Below are 15,098 nucleotides of genomic sequence, written 5' to 3'. Positions count from 1 at the left end.
ATTAGTATGCGCAGTTTTATTTTTGGATATTGAAGTCATCTTGTGAAAGTAAATATGCATAATTTTAACAGTAATTTTTTTGAATGAATTTTTAATGTATTTGCGCATGTTCCAGAATGGTAGATATCTCTCAGTATCGCCCCGGTGAAAGACCACCATTCATAATCGAAACAAAGCTTCAATTAGCATTAGAAACGTAATTCAATACTTCATCTTCCCATTTCTATCTTCTTACCCTCCCCATTCCTTTCAGCCTCGTAAAATAGCCCGATTGGGATTGTCATAGACCCACTGGCTCCAGGCAGATGGAACTCTTATGCTTTATTTTATTTTTTTAAATGTGTGTATGTAAAAAGTTAGTAGCAGGTAAGTCACATACAAGAAAGAAGAAAACAAGAAATGCAATGTGTGTTTCATCATCATTAAGAAATTCAAATGGGATGGCAATATACAATGTCAAGACGGTATGAGAGAGACAGAGCACATGCTAATTGGGCTAGAACCAAAAGGTATTAAGTGAGTGGCGACAAAGGTTTCCATTCCAATTTGCATGGAAGACATTTATAGTTGTATTGTTTATTCAGTGAGCCGAATCGACAAATGCGTCAGGTTCCCACCAAGGCATTGCTGGTTGAATCCTCTGCTAGATAAGTCCTCCATCGTTGCAAGAGCAACTTTTTCCGCTTATAATGCTAACAGCCCCGTCAAGTATTTTGGACACCCAAAATACTTGAGGTGGCAATGTACCATGACATAATTGACATAATTGAAATAATTGAAATTGATAATTTACAGTATAATAGTCTATTACAGAGTATAATCAATAATGTTAACTAAAATAATTCATACAATTAGTTTTCACTGCTTTTGATTTTTTAATGTTCCTCTTCTATAGAAGCTGGCGCTTGTGTCTAGAAGAGTGGTGAGCATCAAGATTATGAATATTTAGTGTTTGTAATTATGAATATTAAAATTTATAATTACTTAAAAAGATAGTTTCATCATTTTGGTATTTTTACATTGAACTTCTCTTTAATTGCTTTTAGTATGTGTTTATCGTTTTCTATTGTTCTGATATTTTTGGATAGGCTGTTGAAGTATTTTTTCCCTAGATATATGCAATGATGTTGAGCATAAGTGGTGTTACATTTTTGTGCTGGAAACATATGTTTTTGACGAGTAGGACTTTAGTTAAAAAGCTGTGATTTTGTTTTCTTTTATTATTTGAGTTATTGTGTTTTTTTGGACAAGATCATTAAATTTTAATACTTTAAATTCTTCAAAAATTAGGTGTGTTGGATAATCTCTTGGTTTTTTCAATATTATTTTTATAATTAGACGTTGTACAATTTCAACAGGGAGTAGATTTGTTTTGCATGCAGCTCCCCAACTGATTACAGCGTATTGGAGATTTGAATGTACTAAAGCGTGGTAGACTGATGAATTTCCAATGAGAGAAAATTTCGAATTTTCAAAAATTTATAAATTAATTTTCTTATTTTGTTGACGGTTTGGTTGATTTGATCTTTCCAGTTTAGGTTTTTGTCTATTATTATTCCTAAGTATTTAATTTTATTTGAAATTTTCAATGTGGAACAGTTTATTGTACAGTTTTTATGTTTTTTAAATTGTCGTGTATAACTATGTCAAAATTTTGTAGAACGTCATTTGATTTTATTGCAAATGGTATAACGTGAGTTTTTTCCTTATTTAGAGATAGTAAGTTTATGTCAAAACAGTATTTAAGAGTGTTTATGTCTTCTGTTGTTCAATGATGACTGTATCATCAGCATAAGAGGTTATATTACCATGAAGTGTTTGAGAAAATATCCCGTTTACATATAAGATTAATAATATTGGACCCAGTGCCGTACCTTGTGGGATTCCATAATCAGATGTATCTTGATTATTATATCCATTGTTTATTTTGACGTATTGAGGGCGATTATTTAGGTAGCTTTTTATCCAATTTGCTGCATTCTTTTTAATGTACAGAGTATCTAATTTTTCCATAAGTTTTGTGTGGGATATACTGTCGAAAACTTTTCTCAGATATATGAAATGTTTATCACATGAAAGTGGGTTGTTTCTACAATTCGTTCTTGAGTTCAATAGCTTGGCTGTGGAGAAATTTGCCGGCTTCTGAGTTTCCTCCCTTCTACACCATATTGTGTCTCTTCAAGACCCATGTTCACTTCTTCCTCTCCTCAAAGAAACCTTCCACACAATATCCCCAAATATATGTATATAGATGAGGCATATGCTCAGAGGTAAATTATTTTCTTAAGGACCTCCTGTGTGGAGTTAATGAAAAAACGAAAAAGTAGGATGAATTCAAATATTGTCAGGTATGTATAAAAAAAGGTTTGATTTTTGTTTTATTAAAAAGTTTTATAACTTCCTCCTAAAAATTTTAACCGAGCAACAGGATAAAATAGTACAAGACGGTATCATATGCATACATTCCTAGGCATGATTCACAGTTATCATGAATTGAAAAAGTCAGCCCAAAACCACAAGCAGCGTGCACTAACACATATACCAGAAGTAAAAGAGTTAGGACTCTATTACATGCCATGAGAATCAGTCACTGATAATGAGTTAATGATGAATGTAAGTAAGTCTAAAGAAATGGTGTTTGAAAGAGAGAGTATGGTGTGCAATATAATCGTGAATGAGGAATACTTGGAGTAAGTGGATTAGTTTATATATTTAGGAAGTATGTTTACGAGAGATGGGAAGACTGACAGAAATATTGAAAGAAGGGTAAATGTAGGTAACTCCATTAACTGAGGACTGAACGTAGTTGGCGCTAACAAAAAATATCCAAAGGGAGGCTAGCAGTCCACAGTGGAGTGCTAATACCTACCCTGAGGTATGGGAGTGAGCCATGGAACTGGCAGAGGAAGGTTAAAAGTAGACTGAATGCTGTATATGTGTGGTAAAACAGTGTAACAAATAACCAGATAAAACAATATATTAAGTTAAGATAAAATAATATATTAGGTAAGTTTAGGTTAGGTTAAGTAAGTTTCTTTTTGTCACTTTTATTCAAGGTTCTACTTTGTCATGGTAGTGTGCCTCTGTGTAACTTGGGTTCAATGAACTCTAGAACTGAAATTTGCTTTGATTTTCAAAATTGGAACTGATTGTGGGATCGATTCAGACAAGCGATGAAGTGGATACAAATTTTTTTTTTCAAAACATTCCCGGATTACGAATAACCTGACAATATTTGAAAACCAAACCAAGCGGAAAATGTTGCTTTTATATAGATGTTTATTTTATTGTAGTTGATTAATAATTCTATGCATGAAATATGTTATTATATTATATTTCCTTTGTTCAAATTTTTTTGACAGAAGTCGAAATTTTTAAAGTTTATTAACAGTGTTCATTTGAAAGGAAATTTTCTGATTGTCTTTTGAAAGACAATGATCCTGAGGCACATATTATTTTTATAAATGCTTTCAGCTTCACAAATCCTACAATTATTATATCCCATGATTTTTCTCGGTTCTGTGTTGTCATACAAAATATTTAAAATCCATTTTATTGTTCTGTTGATGTGATCATTTAGCTGCATCCTATACAGTTGCATCGCAATATCAAGAAAGGAATCAGCTCAATGAATATCATTAGTCCTGAATACCAATTAAATCCATGCTATTTAATCATTACATCATGGAGATCTATTATGTTAAACATTATTGTTGCTTAACTAATAATTAATACCACTAAGTACCAATTTACATTCAAATGCTCATTATTCTAAACTTAACTGTTATATCTGCCTTACTTTGCAGATTTAAGTGTTGGGAACTCTTTGTTGAAAAGTAAAAGGTTCTACTTATAATTGTGCTTATTTACGTTACAAATAATAGGTCTGAATTTAGCTACACTGTTCATTACCCGAAGGTTGGTAATTCTCTGGTTCAAGAAGCTTGTTCCCTGTCAATCTCATTTCACAAGTAATTGTTACACTCTAGCGACATCTGTCGGACTCTGGAGTAAGCTTTATGACTAGCGCCATCTATTGCTTAAATACTCAACATTATCACAATACTTATGTCTTATATCTTAATACCATAATCAAAATCTTTCATGGTCAGGAATTCCAGTCATTTTTTATTATGAACTTAGTGGATACAGCAATGCTTCGCTGTTGCTAATACCTTCTCGGGCGTCTCCGACTTCTTCCACCATTCACTACTGTATACCACAATGTTACCGTTAAAAAACTACATTACATTCACTTTCATTCGACTCCGTATCTCGTGCCGGTGCAGAGATATATTGTTAAGTATCCCTAGGGCGTCCCCGACTTTTTCTATCATTCAAGCCACTCTCTAAATACTCGTGGCCCTAATAAGAGCAAACTTTGAAATTTTCAGCGACATCGGTAGACTACTTTTAGAGTTTTGCGAGCGCAAACATACGCAGGCTGTATCATCAAGACGTTCACCTTCTAACCTAAATACCGGTATTTTATGATTTTTTTTACAAATGTAGATTTAATAGTTAAAGTAGTTTTTTAATAATAAAGTTTGCATTTTTCAAAGCCTGTACCTCGGTTTTGTCAGAACAGTAGGGTCAATCTCAATTGGGTCTGTATGAAAACAAAAAAAACCCAATTTAAATATTTGGGAAAATTTACAAAAAACATGAATTCTAGTGAAATATTTATTTATTGTTTTGGTGTTTAATTCGTAGAACTCCATTTAATTTTTTAAAATAAATTTAAAAAAAATCAAATTTAATAATGTTATAATAAGTATTAAGTTCTGCAAGTATTTCTGTTATTTTTACAGTTTTTTAATGTGACAGCTGTTTCGGCTTTTGAGGCCATTATCAAACTGTGGATATGTCCACACGGCGACGACTTATTTATATGATTTTATTTATCCCCTCCCATTTAAATTTCTATAATGTTCAAAAATGATTCATTAAGAATTGGAATAACCAAAATATTTGGGAATCCAGCAGTGTTTGCACACCTGTTAAAATTAATTACCTATGGGTTTTCTTAATTGTTGGTACGTGGGTGATTATGTTAAGGAATTATATTTTTTGGGTTTTTTGAAAATATTAAGCAGGGGAGAATTGATCATTTTTGTTTGATTATTAATTAGGGTTATGTTTGGATCATTAGTTCTTTTATTTATCTCTAATTGTTCTAGTAAATTTAATCTAAAACCCTTTCTTTCTATGTGTAAAGGTTTAGGCTCGTTGTTGTCAAGCGGGACGTGGTTTTTCTCCAAAAGGTGAGCTGCGAATTGTGAATCAATTTTATTATTTTTATAGCAACGCATATGTAGTGAAATAATTTGTAAAACGCAGTAGTGACCTATGTGCAAGTATACGCAGGGAACATTCTTAACGCATGCGGCCGGCCAACCCGTGAGGTGGCGTTTTGCTGTCAGAACCGCCGACCAATCACAGGGTGTTTGAGTGTCTCACGGTTTTAATTGTTTTTAAATGACAATTTATTAATTCTATGTGTAGTTATGTATAATAAAACTTATACATTCTGAATCAGCATTTGTTGATATATGTGAATATATCAAATAATTATAAGCAATAATTATTTGCCTGAAATATCGATACAAATTGAAAATATCTCCAGAGTAAAAATAAATGCCGCCGACAGGAATTGAACCCGTTTTCTGATGTCCGGTAAGGTGCTCTGAAACCACTGAGCTATGTTGGCTTATTTCCAACCCGCCAAATGATTCAAAATGTACTAGTACCTCAATCAACAATTACTGCTTATTATATTTTTTCCACCTGTAAACAACCAACTTTATTTTTGTAAGAAAAGCTTTGTTAGTGCTAAATTTCTCACTAGATGGCGTCGAGACATATTATATCTTCATTTATTGGTGAAATGTTTTTGACTTGTCAAATATTATTATTTTTTAATAATAAACTAATGTTTAGGATTCTGTTCAATTCCCGTTGGCAGCATTTATTTTTACTCGGGAGATATTTTCAATTTGTATTGATATTTCAGGCGACTAATTATTGCTTATAATTATTTAAGTTCCATTTTGGCATCCCAATGGATTACTATTTTAAGTTTTCACAATTTTTTAAATTTTATTAATGACTACTAAAGATAAATAGTATATTAGTACATTCACAGTCCTCCTCGCTAGAGATTTCTGTTCCGAGGCGGAATTTAGATAGTTGTGCTGGTGTTTGATTGGTGTTGCAAATTACTTAAATATATCTAAAAAAAAAAACTACTGTGATTTTCCCTCATCAATTAATTGCTTCTTTCACATGGAATCTAGACATATTTTCATCAGTAAATTTAACAATTTCAGCTGTATCCATTTTCCACATCAAAGAATATACTATTTTAAGAATTTTTTTAATAATGCTTGCAGCAAGTTTAGCACCAAGGAAAATTTTACATGAACAGAAGAATTAAGTCCGTTTGATAGATTTTACTTACTTAACGGACAGATTGCAGTCTTTAGAACACAGCAGTCAGGCGCGAATGCTGTGTTCATTCTATGATATTTCAATGGAAGATGCTCCTAAAACCTAGCATCGTTGATCAACCTGTGCACAGTTGGAAGTTTGTAAAACACAAATCGTCATTGAAGAAAAAAACCGATTTTTATAGCCGAGTTCAATGCTTCGGGTTTGTACCCAGGCATTGCGAGTTCAATCATCTGTAAGCCAAGTCCATCATTGCACAAGCTAGGGAAAATTCAAATATTGTTAGATTATTCATAACCCGGGAGAGCACGTCTTATATTTTTTAATGAATACATAATTTTTTTTTCATCGTCATTTCATTGTTGACAAATTCTCGAGTTGCCCACTTTCACACATGATTCCAAATCCCAAAAGGCAAAGAGGAATGCGCACATTATTACCTGGCAGATACAGGCAGATGAGCACTACACTCGCTACGCGCCGTGAATACTAATGTGCCAGCGTTTAATAAGTCAACTACTATGTGGTATACCTACTAACTGACAATATCTCATTCGGAGTACATAATATATATATATATGTGTGACTAAGTTACCATTGGGGACCATACTGCAATATGTACGTAGCATGTAGGTAGGCATGTACCTCTCACCAAATGATTGTAAGTATATAATATTATGTATGCTAATTTGATGCGTTGAATATATATTTTATTGAAGAGGGGAATGTTATATTATGTGTGATGGATGTATAATACTTGAAGATATAATACAGGCATCACAGGTTCTGTTCTCTGTTAGCTAAGTCCTTCATCACTGCGCAAGCAACGTTTTCCACTTTTGATGATGGAAGTATGGATAATTTAAATAATACTGGCAGGTTACAGTGAAACTCTCTTAAGAAGTTTTACAAGGGACCGGATAAAACTTATATCGTCGGTAAAGAGCGGCAAGTGGCCAACTAACATTTTTCCATATTAAGTTTTTAGTGACAAAGTGTTTTTTACAATGTCTTTTATCATTGAAAATATTTGCAGGATAATTTGAATATTTGGTTTTCTATAATCATTTTGACCAAAATGTTCTAGGTATAAAAATTTGAATATACAAAAACTTCTTAAGCCGGAAAAATTTATATCGTCCGTCAAGAGCGACAAGTGGCTAACTAACATTTTTTTCCATATTGAGTTTTTAATACAAAAGTTTTTTTTATAATGTCTTTTATGATTGAAAATATTTGCAGGATAATTTGATTTTATATAATCATTTTGGCCAAAATGTTCTAGGCCTAATTTTAATATAAACTCGGCGTCACAAAAATCGCAAAGTCTTATGAGACAATAAAGCGATTGTCTCTATCGGAGACCATCAGCAACAAGTCTCTTGAAACTGTTGGAAAAACCGCCGACCGGCAAAATGGCTTAAGCTTAGTTGGTGAGCAACATCACACTGTCTCATCCATGATCGCAGCAGTTACACCATTTGAGCGGCTTCGTCAGCAGTGGTGTCCATTTTAAGGAGTTGTTTTCTAGCGCTAATTATTCACGTGTGTCCTCTTCAATGTTAGGATAGTGAATGACCTACATTTGACGATAAGGTTTAAATTCCCGCTTAACACCATCCGCCTGTTTTGATTTATGCAAGAAAAAAACATGGCCAAAAAGTGCCTTTTATTTTATTTTGTGGATGTTCAGGCACAAATATTTAAATGTTTTTCAATCATTTTATAAATAACTTAATTTCCCACATTATACAATAAAACCATAACCGAAAATGGGTTCGTAAATTGGAGATTTTGACTTTAAAGCAGTTTTCATAGGCCTTATACATTATTTTTTTCTGGGCTTATAAAAAGACTTATCTAAAAAATACTCGATTATTTCAAAGGCCAAGATGTATTCTAATCGCAGTATTTAATTAAAGCATCTGAAACATTTCTAGGCGACCAAATTTTCAAACCATAAACACATGATTTTGCATTACTACGTATGGTATCGCCTGAAACTGCTCGTTTTATGGCCCAGGAAGATGACACAAGTTGTAGCATTTGTAAAGAGTATGGTTCCATGATATTTCATTAAAATGAAAATTCAACACACGTTTAAAAAGTGATATAGTCATTAAAAGTTATGAAACAAAAACTAGGTTTATAGTCACATATGTAACCTATTTAACCTAGTTTTTGTTTCATCACTTTTCATGACCTTATATCATTTTTGTAGGTGTGTTGAATTGTCATTTTGATGAGATACCCGGTCACCAAAGAGTATATGCGCAACATTTTTTTAACATCCTGTACTTGGAAAATTCATATTGTTTATAAAATGAAACCATTGTCTGTCAAGAAGTCTATAAATGTACTTTCAATTGATAACAATATTGTTTGAGATAGATATATTGGCTTGGGGAAACTTACGCTTGAAACTTATTTTCGAAGATGTGCGATTTTTGCTTGCTTTGTTATTTTAAAAAAAAATTATTATAGAGCAGACGGTTTACATATAATTTCCGTGAGTACTTAGGCCATAGGATCATTGTGCTATATAGTTAATACATATCAACAAACAAGTCCTGCTAAGCCAATTGAATTGGCTTGTCAACAGGTGCTTAAAGTTTAGTTACATATACATTTTTATAAGTTATAATTTACATCTTATATCTACAGAATCAACAATTTTTTCATACATATTAAAGTAAATATTTTTTTTCCGATAGCCAATTTTTCACCGTATATTTAACCTTATTCATCGCTTTATAGTGTCAGGTAATAAATTAAATATCTTCGGTATGTTGTATTCAAACGTCCTCTGTCCGTATTTATTATTAAATTTCGGAACTATTAACCCATCATGGCTCGTGAATCTAGTACTGTATTTATGTTCTAATTTTTCTTTATGCTGCGGGGTAAATATATACTGAATTATGTTTTTTCGCCATAGAATAGCCTTAACAGGTAAAATTTTGGCACTCTGAAACAGCAACGGTGTATTATTATTATTATACAGAATTATACCGAATCCATTAAATTTCATAATTTTAACTCCCTCCAAACGCGACGTCTAATTTTTGATCAAATCTTATTGTTTAAAATCCTAAATAATGGTCTGGACTCACCAGAACTTACCAATTTAATAAATCTTCATATTCCGTCTAGATCAACCCGACAATCTGATTTATTTTATCTACCCTCGTGCAGAACAAACATTCGAAAAAATTCCCCAATTCCTCGTATATGTGCACAATATAATACAAAATTTTACAGCATTGACATTTTTGGTAATAACCTAAAGAAATATCGATATGAAGTAATGCGTACGATCGATTATTAATATGAGAGTATGGAATGTATCGGCAGCATCTCCTATCCTCTTCCTATTTTCCTTTTCCTCTCCCCTTCCTTTAACACCAAATTAATTTTAAGATACTAAAACTTCATTTCTAATGCACTTTTACATAAAAAACTTCTGTGGCTTGACTTCAGTTAACTTGTATATTTGTCTCGTATATTATATAAAAGCTGTTTGTTTCTTACAAAATAAATAAATTATGTCTCTGTTTAAAAATATTAGGGACGACTAGTAATTTTACAATTGCTACTTGGACATGTTTCAGATTGGTTATAGTAGTATTTCCCCATATGGTTAATCCATATCTTATAATAGAATCTGCCATTGACGTATAAATTATTTTAAGTGTTTCAATTGATAGGAAAAAAATTAACAATCTCAACAACTGGATGTGCCTCCTGAGATGGCAGTGTCCCGTTAGTAGTCCTACCAGTTCCCTCAGTGAGTTTCTGTCCATATTGAGTAGTTGGCTGGTTCGCCTTGGGTCTGGTCTGTTTATGAGTACTTTGGACTGCCTCATTCCGGGTGCCCTTTCCCATTCCTCCCAGTGCCAGGGATTTGACCCACCTTTCAATATGTATTTTAGTGTGGCAAGCTGCTACTCCTACCGCCGGCTCGGATCCCGCAAGTGGTGCTTTCGCCCCTTTCCTTGCTAGTCCATCAGCCCGCTCATTGCCCTCAATTTCCTCACTGCCCTCAATACTTTCTTTTATTCATAATAATAATAAACAAAAGAATAATAATAATAAATAGGTGTCATTTTAAAATATACTTTATACGGTTCCATGATAACTCAACACAGTGACAATTCAACACACTTTGAATTGATATAAAGTCATTAGAAACGATGAAAAAAAATATTTAAACCTAACCTAACCTACTTAACCCAGTTAATAAAGTTTTTGTTTCATCACTTTCCATGACTTTATATAACTTTTTAAAGATATGATTAATTATCATTGTGATGATTTATCCGGTCTATTAAGTAAAGCAAAAATGCAACATACCTATATTTTAAGCTTTAGTCAAAACTCATTATTAAAGTGCAGAAATAGTTCATTTGAATTTATCTCGGAATGGAGTAACTTAGCTTAGTCACTTCTCCCTCTTAACCCACGATATGTGGGATAAATTGGGCCATTTTCAAATTCAGTCTTCAAGGGATAGAAAAAAAGAACAGAACTTCTTAAGCATGAAAACTTCTTAATCCTTTACAACAGGCTTCATACGAGCGTGAGTTTGTCTTTGAAAATATCTTGATAGAAAATAAATCTGCTTTTGGAAACGGAACCGGTGTCGATGGAACTTGCGAGAGCTGCTTATGCAGGGTACCTTCACGAGCATGTGTTTAAACCAGTAAGTCACCTAGCCCTATGGGATAGTAATTAAGAGTAATAATATTAATTCGGTAATTTTTTACCGGTTTCAAACGGTTTAGCGAGTTTCACTAGATTGTCCTGCAATTATATTTATATTGATCCTTTCAGCAGTGGTGCACAGTCAGGCGACATTTGTACAAGGGTGACATTATTAATTTGTCACAGTTTCGTCGACCCGTTCAACAGCTCGGCTGTGGAACAATTTCAGGCTGTGTTTCCCCTCCTACACCATGGGTGCCTTCAAGACCCATGTTCACTCCTTCCTCTCCCCAAAGTGACCCTCAACACAGCATCCCCAAAGATGAAATAGTTAATGTTAAAACAAAATCATACTTTGGGATGTAACTGGGCTTCCGCTAACAATCAGCCATTTTGGATTCTGTGACCCAAAAAATACGAAAACTACAATTAAAATAATTATAATTAACATAATTTTCATTATGTATAAAAAAAGTAGTCCTTCATGCATCAAACTTGTAACAACTGATAAGTATGTATAGTACTGTCAATTTGATAGTGCTCCCTCCCTAAACACGAGAATTTCTCAATTAGGGAGGTATTGTTACCACTAATATTATATATTATATATATTTGTTAATTATGTATTATATGTATATTGTTTAGTAAAAAAAAAAAATTAATTCAATGTTTTGCAAAACGCAAATGAAAAATTGTTAAAAAATAACATCAAAATAAATAGTTAATTTAAAAAAGTCCCATGAACAGGTAATAATAAAAATAAATTAAACATCTTTACGTAATATAATTACTTGGCACATTAATAAAACTCTGCAGGTAAGTCAATCTGAATCCTATTAACTCTTTCAGCCCCAGTGTTTATTCAAATTAATATGAACTTTGTGAATTTTTTTAACGTCAAGGTGGCGATTTAGAAAAGCCATTTTTTCCTTTTCTTATAGCTTGTAGTCTTTTCTGTGGTGTCTATTTTTTCTGCTCTATTGAAATTCTTATTCCCTCCACAACAACGATAAATATTTTGACATCTGCTGATTGTGAGTTTCATCGAATTTCTGCCGTCATTGATTACTTAATTTAAGGTGAGATATCAATATTTTATACTCGAATTACAAATATTTTAACGCATTAAGATGTGTTCTATAATAATAACATCAGTTCAATTCACTGATCACAGTCATTTCCCAGAATATTGTAAATGAATTTCAATGTTCATTCAAATTAACACTGGTAGTGACGGACATGTTTTCTACTAGTATGGTGAATTTTTAAAGATTTATTATCCTAGATTTTTTCTTTATTTCTGAATGAATTTTAGTTAAAATGTTATTTATTTGTACCTTAGAGATTATCACCACATTGTAAATGTGCATTTTTGACATGAAGCAGTTATTTGTATTACTTTTGTGTTATGTTTATTTTACGTTATTATTCAAAAAATACACTCTGATGCCCAATGTTAATCCAAATTAACATAGAAAAATTTCTAAAAAAAAAAAATTAAATACTTACCAAAAATTTTCAAATAATTTTCTGAGGTATTATCAAGCATTACATATTTTATATATTATGTGGAAAAAATAATGTGGGTGTGAAAGGGTTAACTGTATATAACTTGCAAATGTGGAAGAGTCATTGATGACTCAACACCGATTCATTGATTTATATTTAATAACAACTTAGTTCATCAATACCGGTATTCTGAAGTACATCCCGAGTGCTAGATATTCTCAGTATCGCTCTGGTGAACGACCACCCTTCAGAATCGAAATGTGGGTAGAAATGGCCTAACCCATGTTGGTGGAGATATAAATAATTTAAATTGGGGAAGCCACTGGTCCAAATAACTCCGTAAAGTTGAATCTATTGTGCGGTATAAAAATAAAAACAACTCTTATCTTAGCACACGCTCCTTGTTTCAATCACATTCATTGCTTTGAAATTTTGATATTTTGCATTTGAATATGTGTGTTTTTATATACCTATATTATATAGACATCACCTGTGATGTAAAAAACTTGCTTTTAAAAAAAAAAAAAAAAAACAGCGCCTACTGTTGGACGTAAAAGCAATATGCGCTATTGTTTCTCTATCTGCACAGACAAACTGAGCCACAGCAACGCGTTGCGCGGTACCGCTAGTATATAATAAAACTTATATGTTCAGAATCAGCGTTTGTTGATCTACATGATTTTTTTTTTATAAACTATTATATTTTTCACCGGAGTTGCCTGTTACTTTAGTTTTTACCAAGGCGCTAGTTAAGATATACCTACTTATTTAATTATAAACCATAAATATATGCATATATTTTATGTAACTTTTTTTAATTTCAAATAACAATTTGTATTAAGAAAATTTTTTCAAACTTTCTTGAGGTAGGTACTATAATATTGAAAAAATGTGAAAAAGAACGTCCAAATAAACAATACGATTTCACATTTGAAAAAAGAATACTTACTGGATCATTAAAAAGACCACCATCTCGAAATGAAAATGGAAAGTACAAACAAATTTCAGGCAGACAAAATGAAAATGGCCGAGTTAAAACAGGACTTCACTGCACTCATTCAATTATTGCAAGGTTGTAAATATTAAAATATCTGATCCATTTCCCCCTTGATCTAGTATCTGCGGCCCGAGTCGGTTGACACAAATAATATTAATTGAAACGCCATTTCTAACGAGGATGTTATCATAACACCACTAACAGGTAACTCCATCCAACACTTGCTGAATGATTGATTTGCAAATAATACTTTATAACAAAGATAATAGAAACAAGGGAGATGGGCATTATTAGTATGAACTGCGTGTCACCCTCGTGAGATTTTACTTGCCAAAGTTTAGCGGGTGCGTTAAAATAAGGATAAGAATTTTAAAAATCTATAATCACCTAATTAATTGTTGAATACGCAAAAATATATAAATAGAACTAGGTTTTAACATAATTACTACAAGAAATAATTATTTATGTGGTGGGATATGGTGAAAGATGCATTAAAGTTCCATTTTTACTCAATCAAAGTTAAATTTGAAGGTTAGGATATACACATAAATGATTAAAATAACTCAAACTAAACCCGAAAAACCTATTTTGTGTATGTTTACTTAAACTCCCGACTAAATAGTTGTCTCCATTAGATATTTAAGTTGAAATCAAGTGTTGTTTTTTTAAAGAGCCTTTGCATGCAGCGGAATTCGACAAGTTTACCAATTATAATAAGCAATGGAATAACTTAACCCAATAGGGAAATATTTGTTTACATTTTTTAAAATATTTAATATAAAAAAAAAATGTTATATTACTGTAGACAACTGAATAGATTTAGATTAGGTGAAAAGGTTAGATAAATCATGTACCTTAATATTTGTGTACAGTGACAAATCAAAGCCTGATCATAATAATACATGTATTATGAACAGGCAAAGGAAAGGAAAAATGGAATCGGAAAGAGGAAATGTAATCTTCTGATAAATAAACTGTTATCTCAAGAGCGGGCAGTTTGTGGTAGCAAGTAGTGAGTAGCGTAAACATTGGTACAAATAATTAATTTAAAAATGGGAGGGGCATACAAATGACATTGATGAATAATCATGTCAAAGTCGTCAAATGATTTTCTTTTCAAAAGCTATCTTAACATATTGCACATCCATATTTATAAAGCAAGGCATATAAATAATCAACGCGGGAGAGCAAGTTTCTAAAAGAAAATCCACATTCAACAAGTTGTCAATGCGCAAGAACCAAAAAAAAAACAACCAAAAATTTCAAATGTCAGATCATCATAATCAACATTAAAAAGAAAATCAATACAACTCACCGACTCCATATTTAGATTTCTCATTTAAACTTGTCCAAACAGTCATATTTACGTATTAAAGTTAGTTTTAAAACAAAATTAAATCACAGTCCCACGAAAGAAAACACTACCACCCGCCATCTT

General features: G+C 32.2%; 1 protein-coding gene across 2 annotated transcripts in view; it reads right to left on the bottom strand.

Moving 5' to 3' along the window:
• Window positions 1–15,098, bottom strand: part of mbc (dedicator of cytokinesis protein myoblast city) — a 116,815-nt gene extending 101,717 nt beyond the window's left edge. For both annotated transcript variants that reach the window (XM_089646873.1, XM_089646874.1), the window contains exon 1: window positions 14,976–15,098. In XM_089646873.1, the coding sequence (XP_089502999.1) occupies window positions 14,976–15,021 (46 nt within the window). In that variant the 5' untranslated portion in view covers window positions 15,022–15,098. The remainder of the gene's footprint in view (window positions 1–14,975) is intronic.

Source organism: Hesperophylax consimilis, chromosome 25, assembly GCF_061612785.1.
Source record: "Hesperophylax consimilis isolate HC1 chromosome 25, BYU_Hcon_1.0, whole genome shotgun sequence".
NCBI lineage: Eukaryota > Metazoa > Arthropoda > Insecta > Trichoptera > Limnephilidae > Hesperophylax > Hesperophylax consimilis.
The sequence above is the reverse complement of the archived record's forward strand: the minus strand, read 5'-3'. Positions and strand labels throughout refer to the sequence as shown.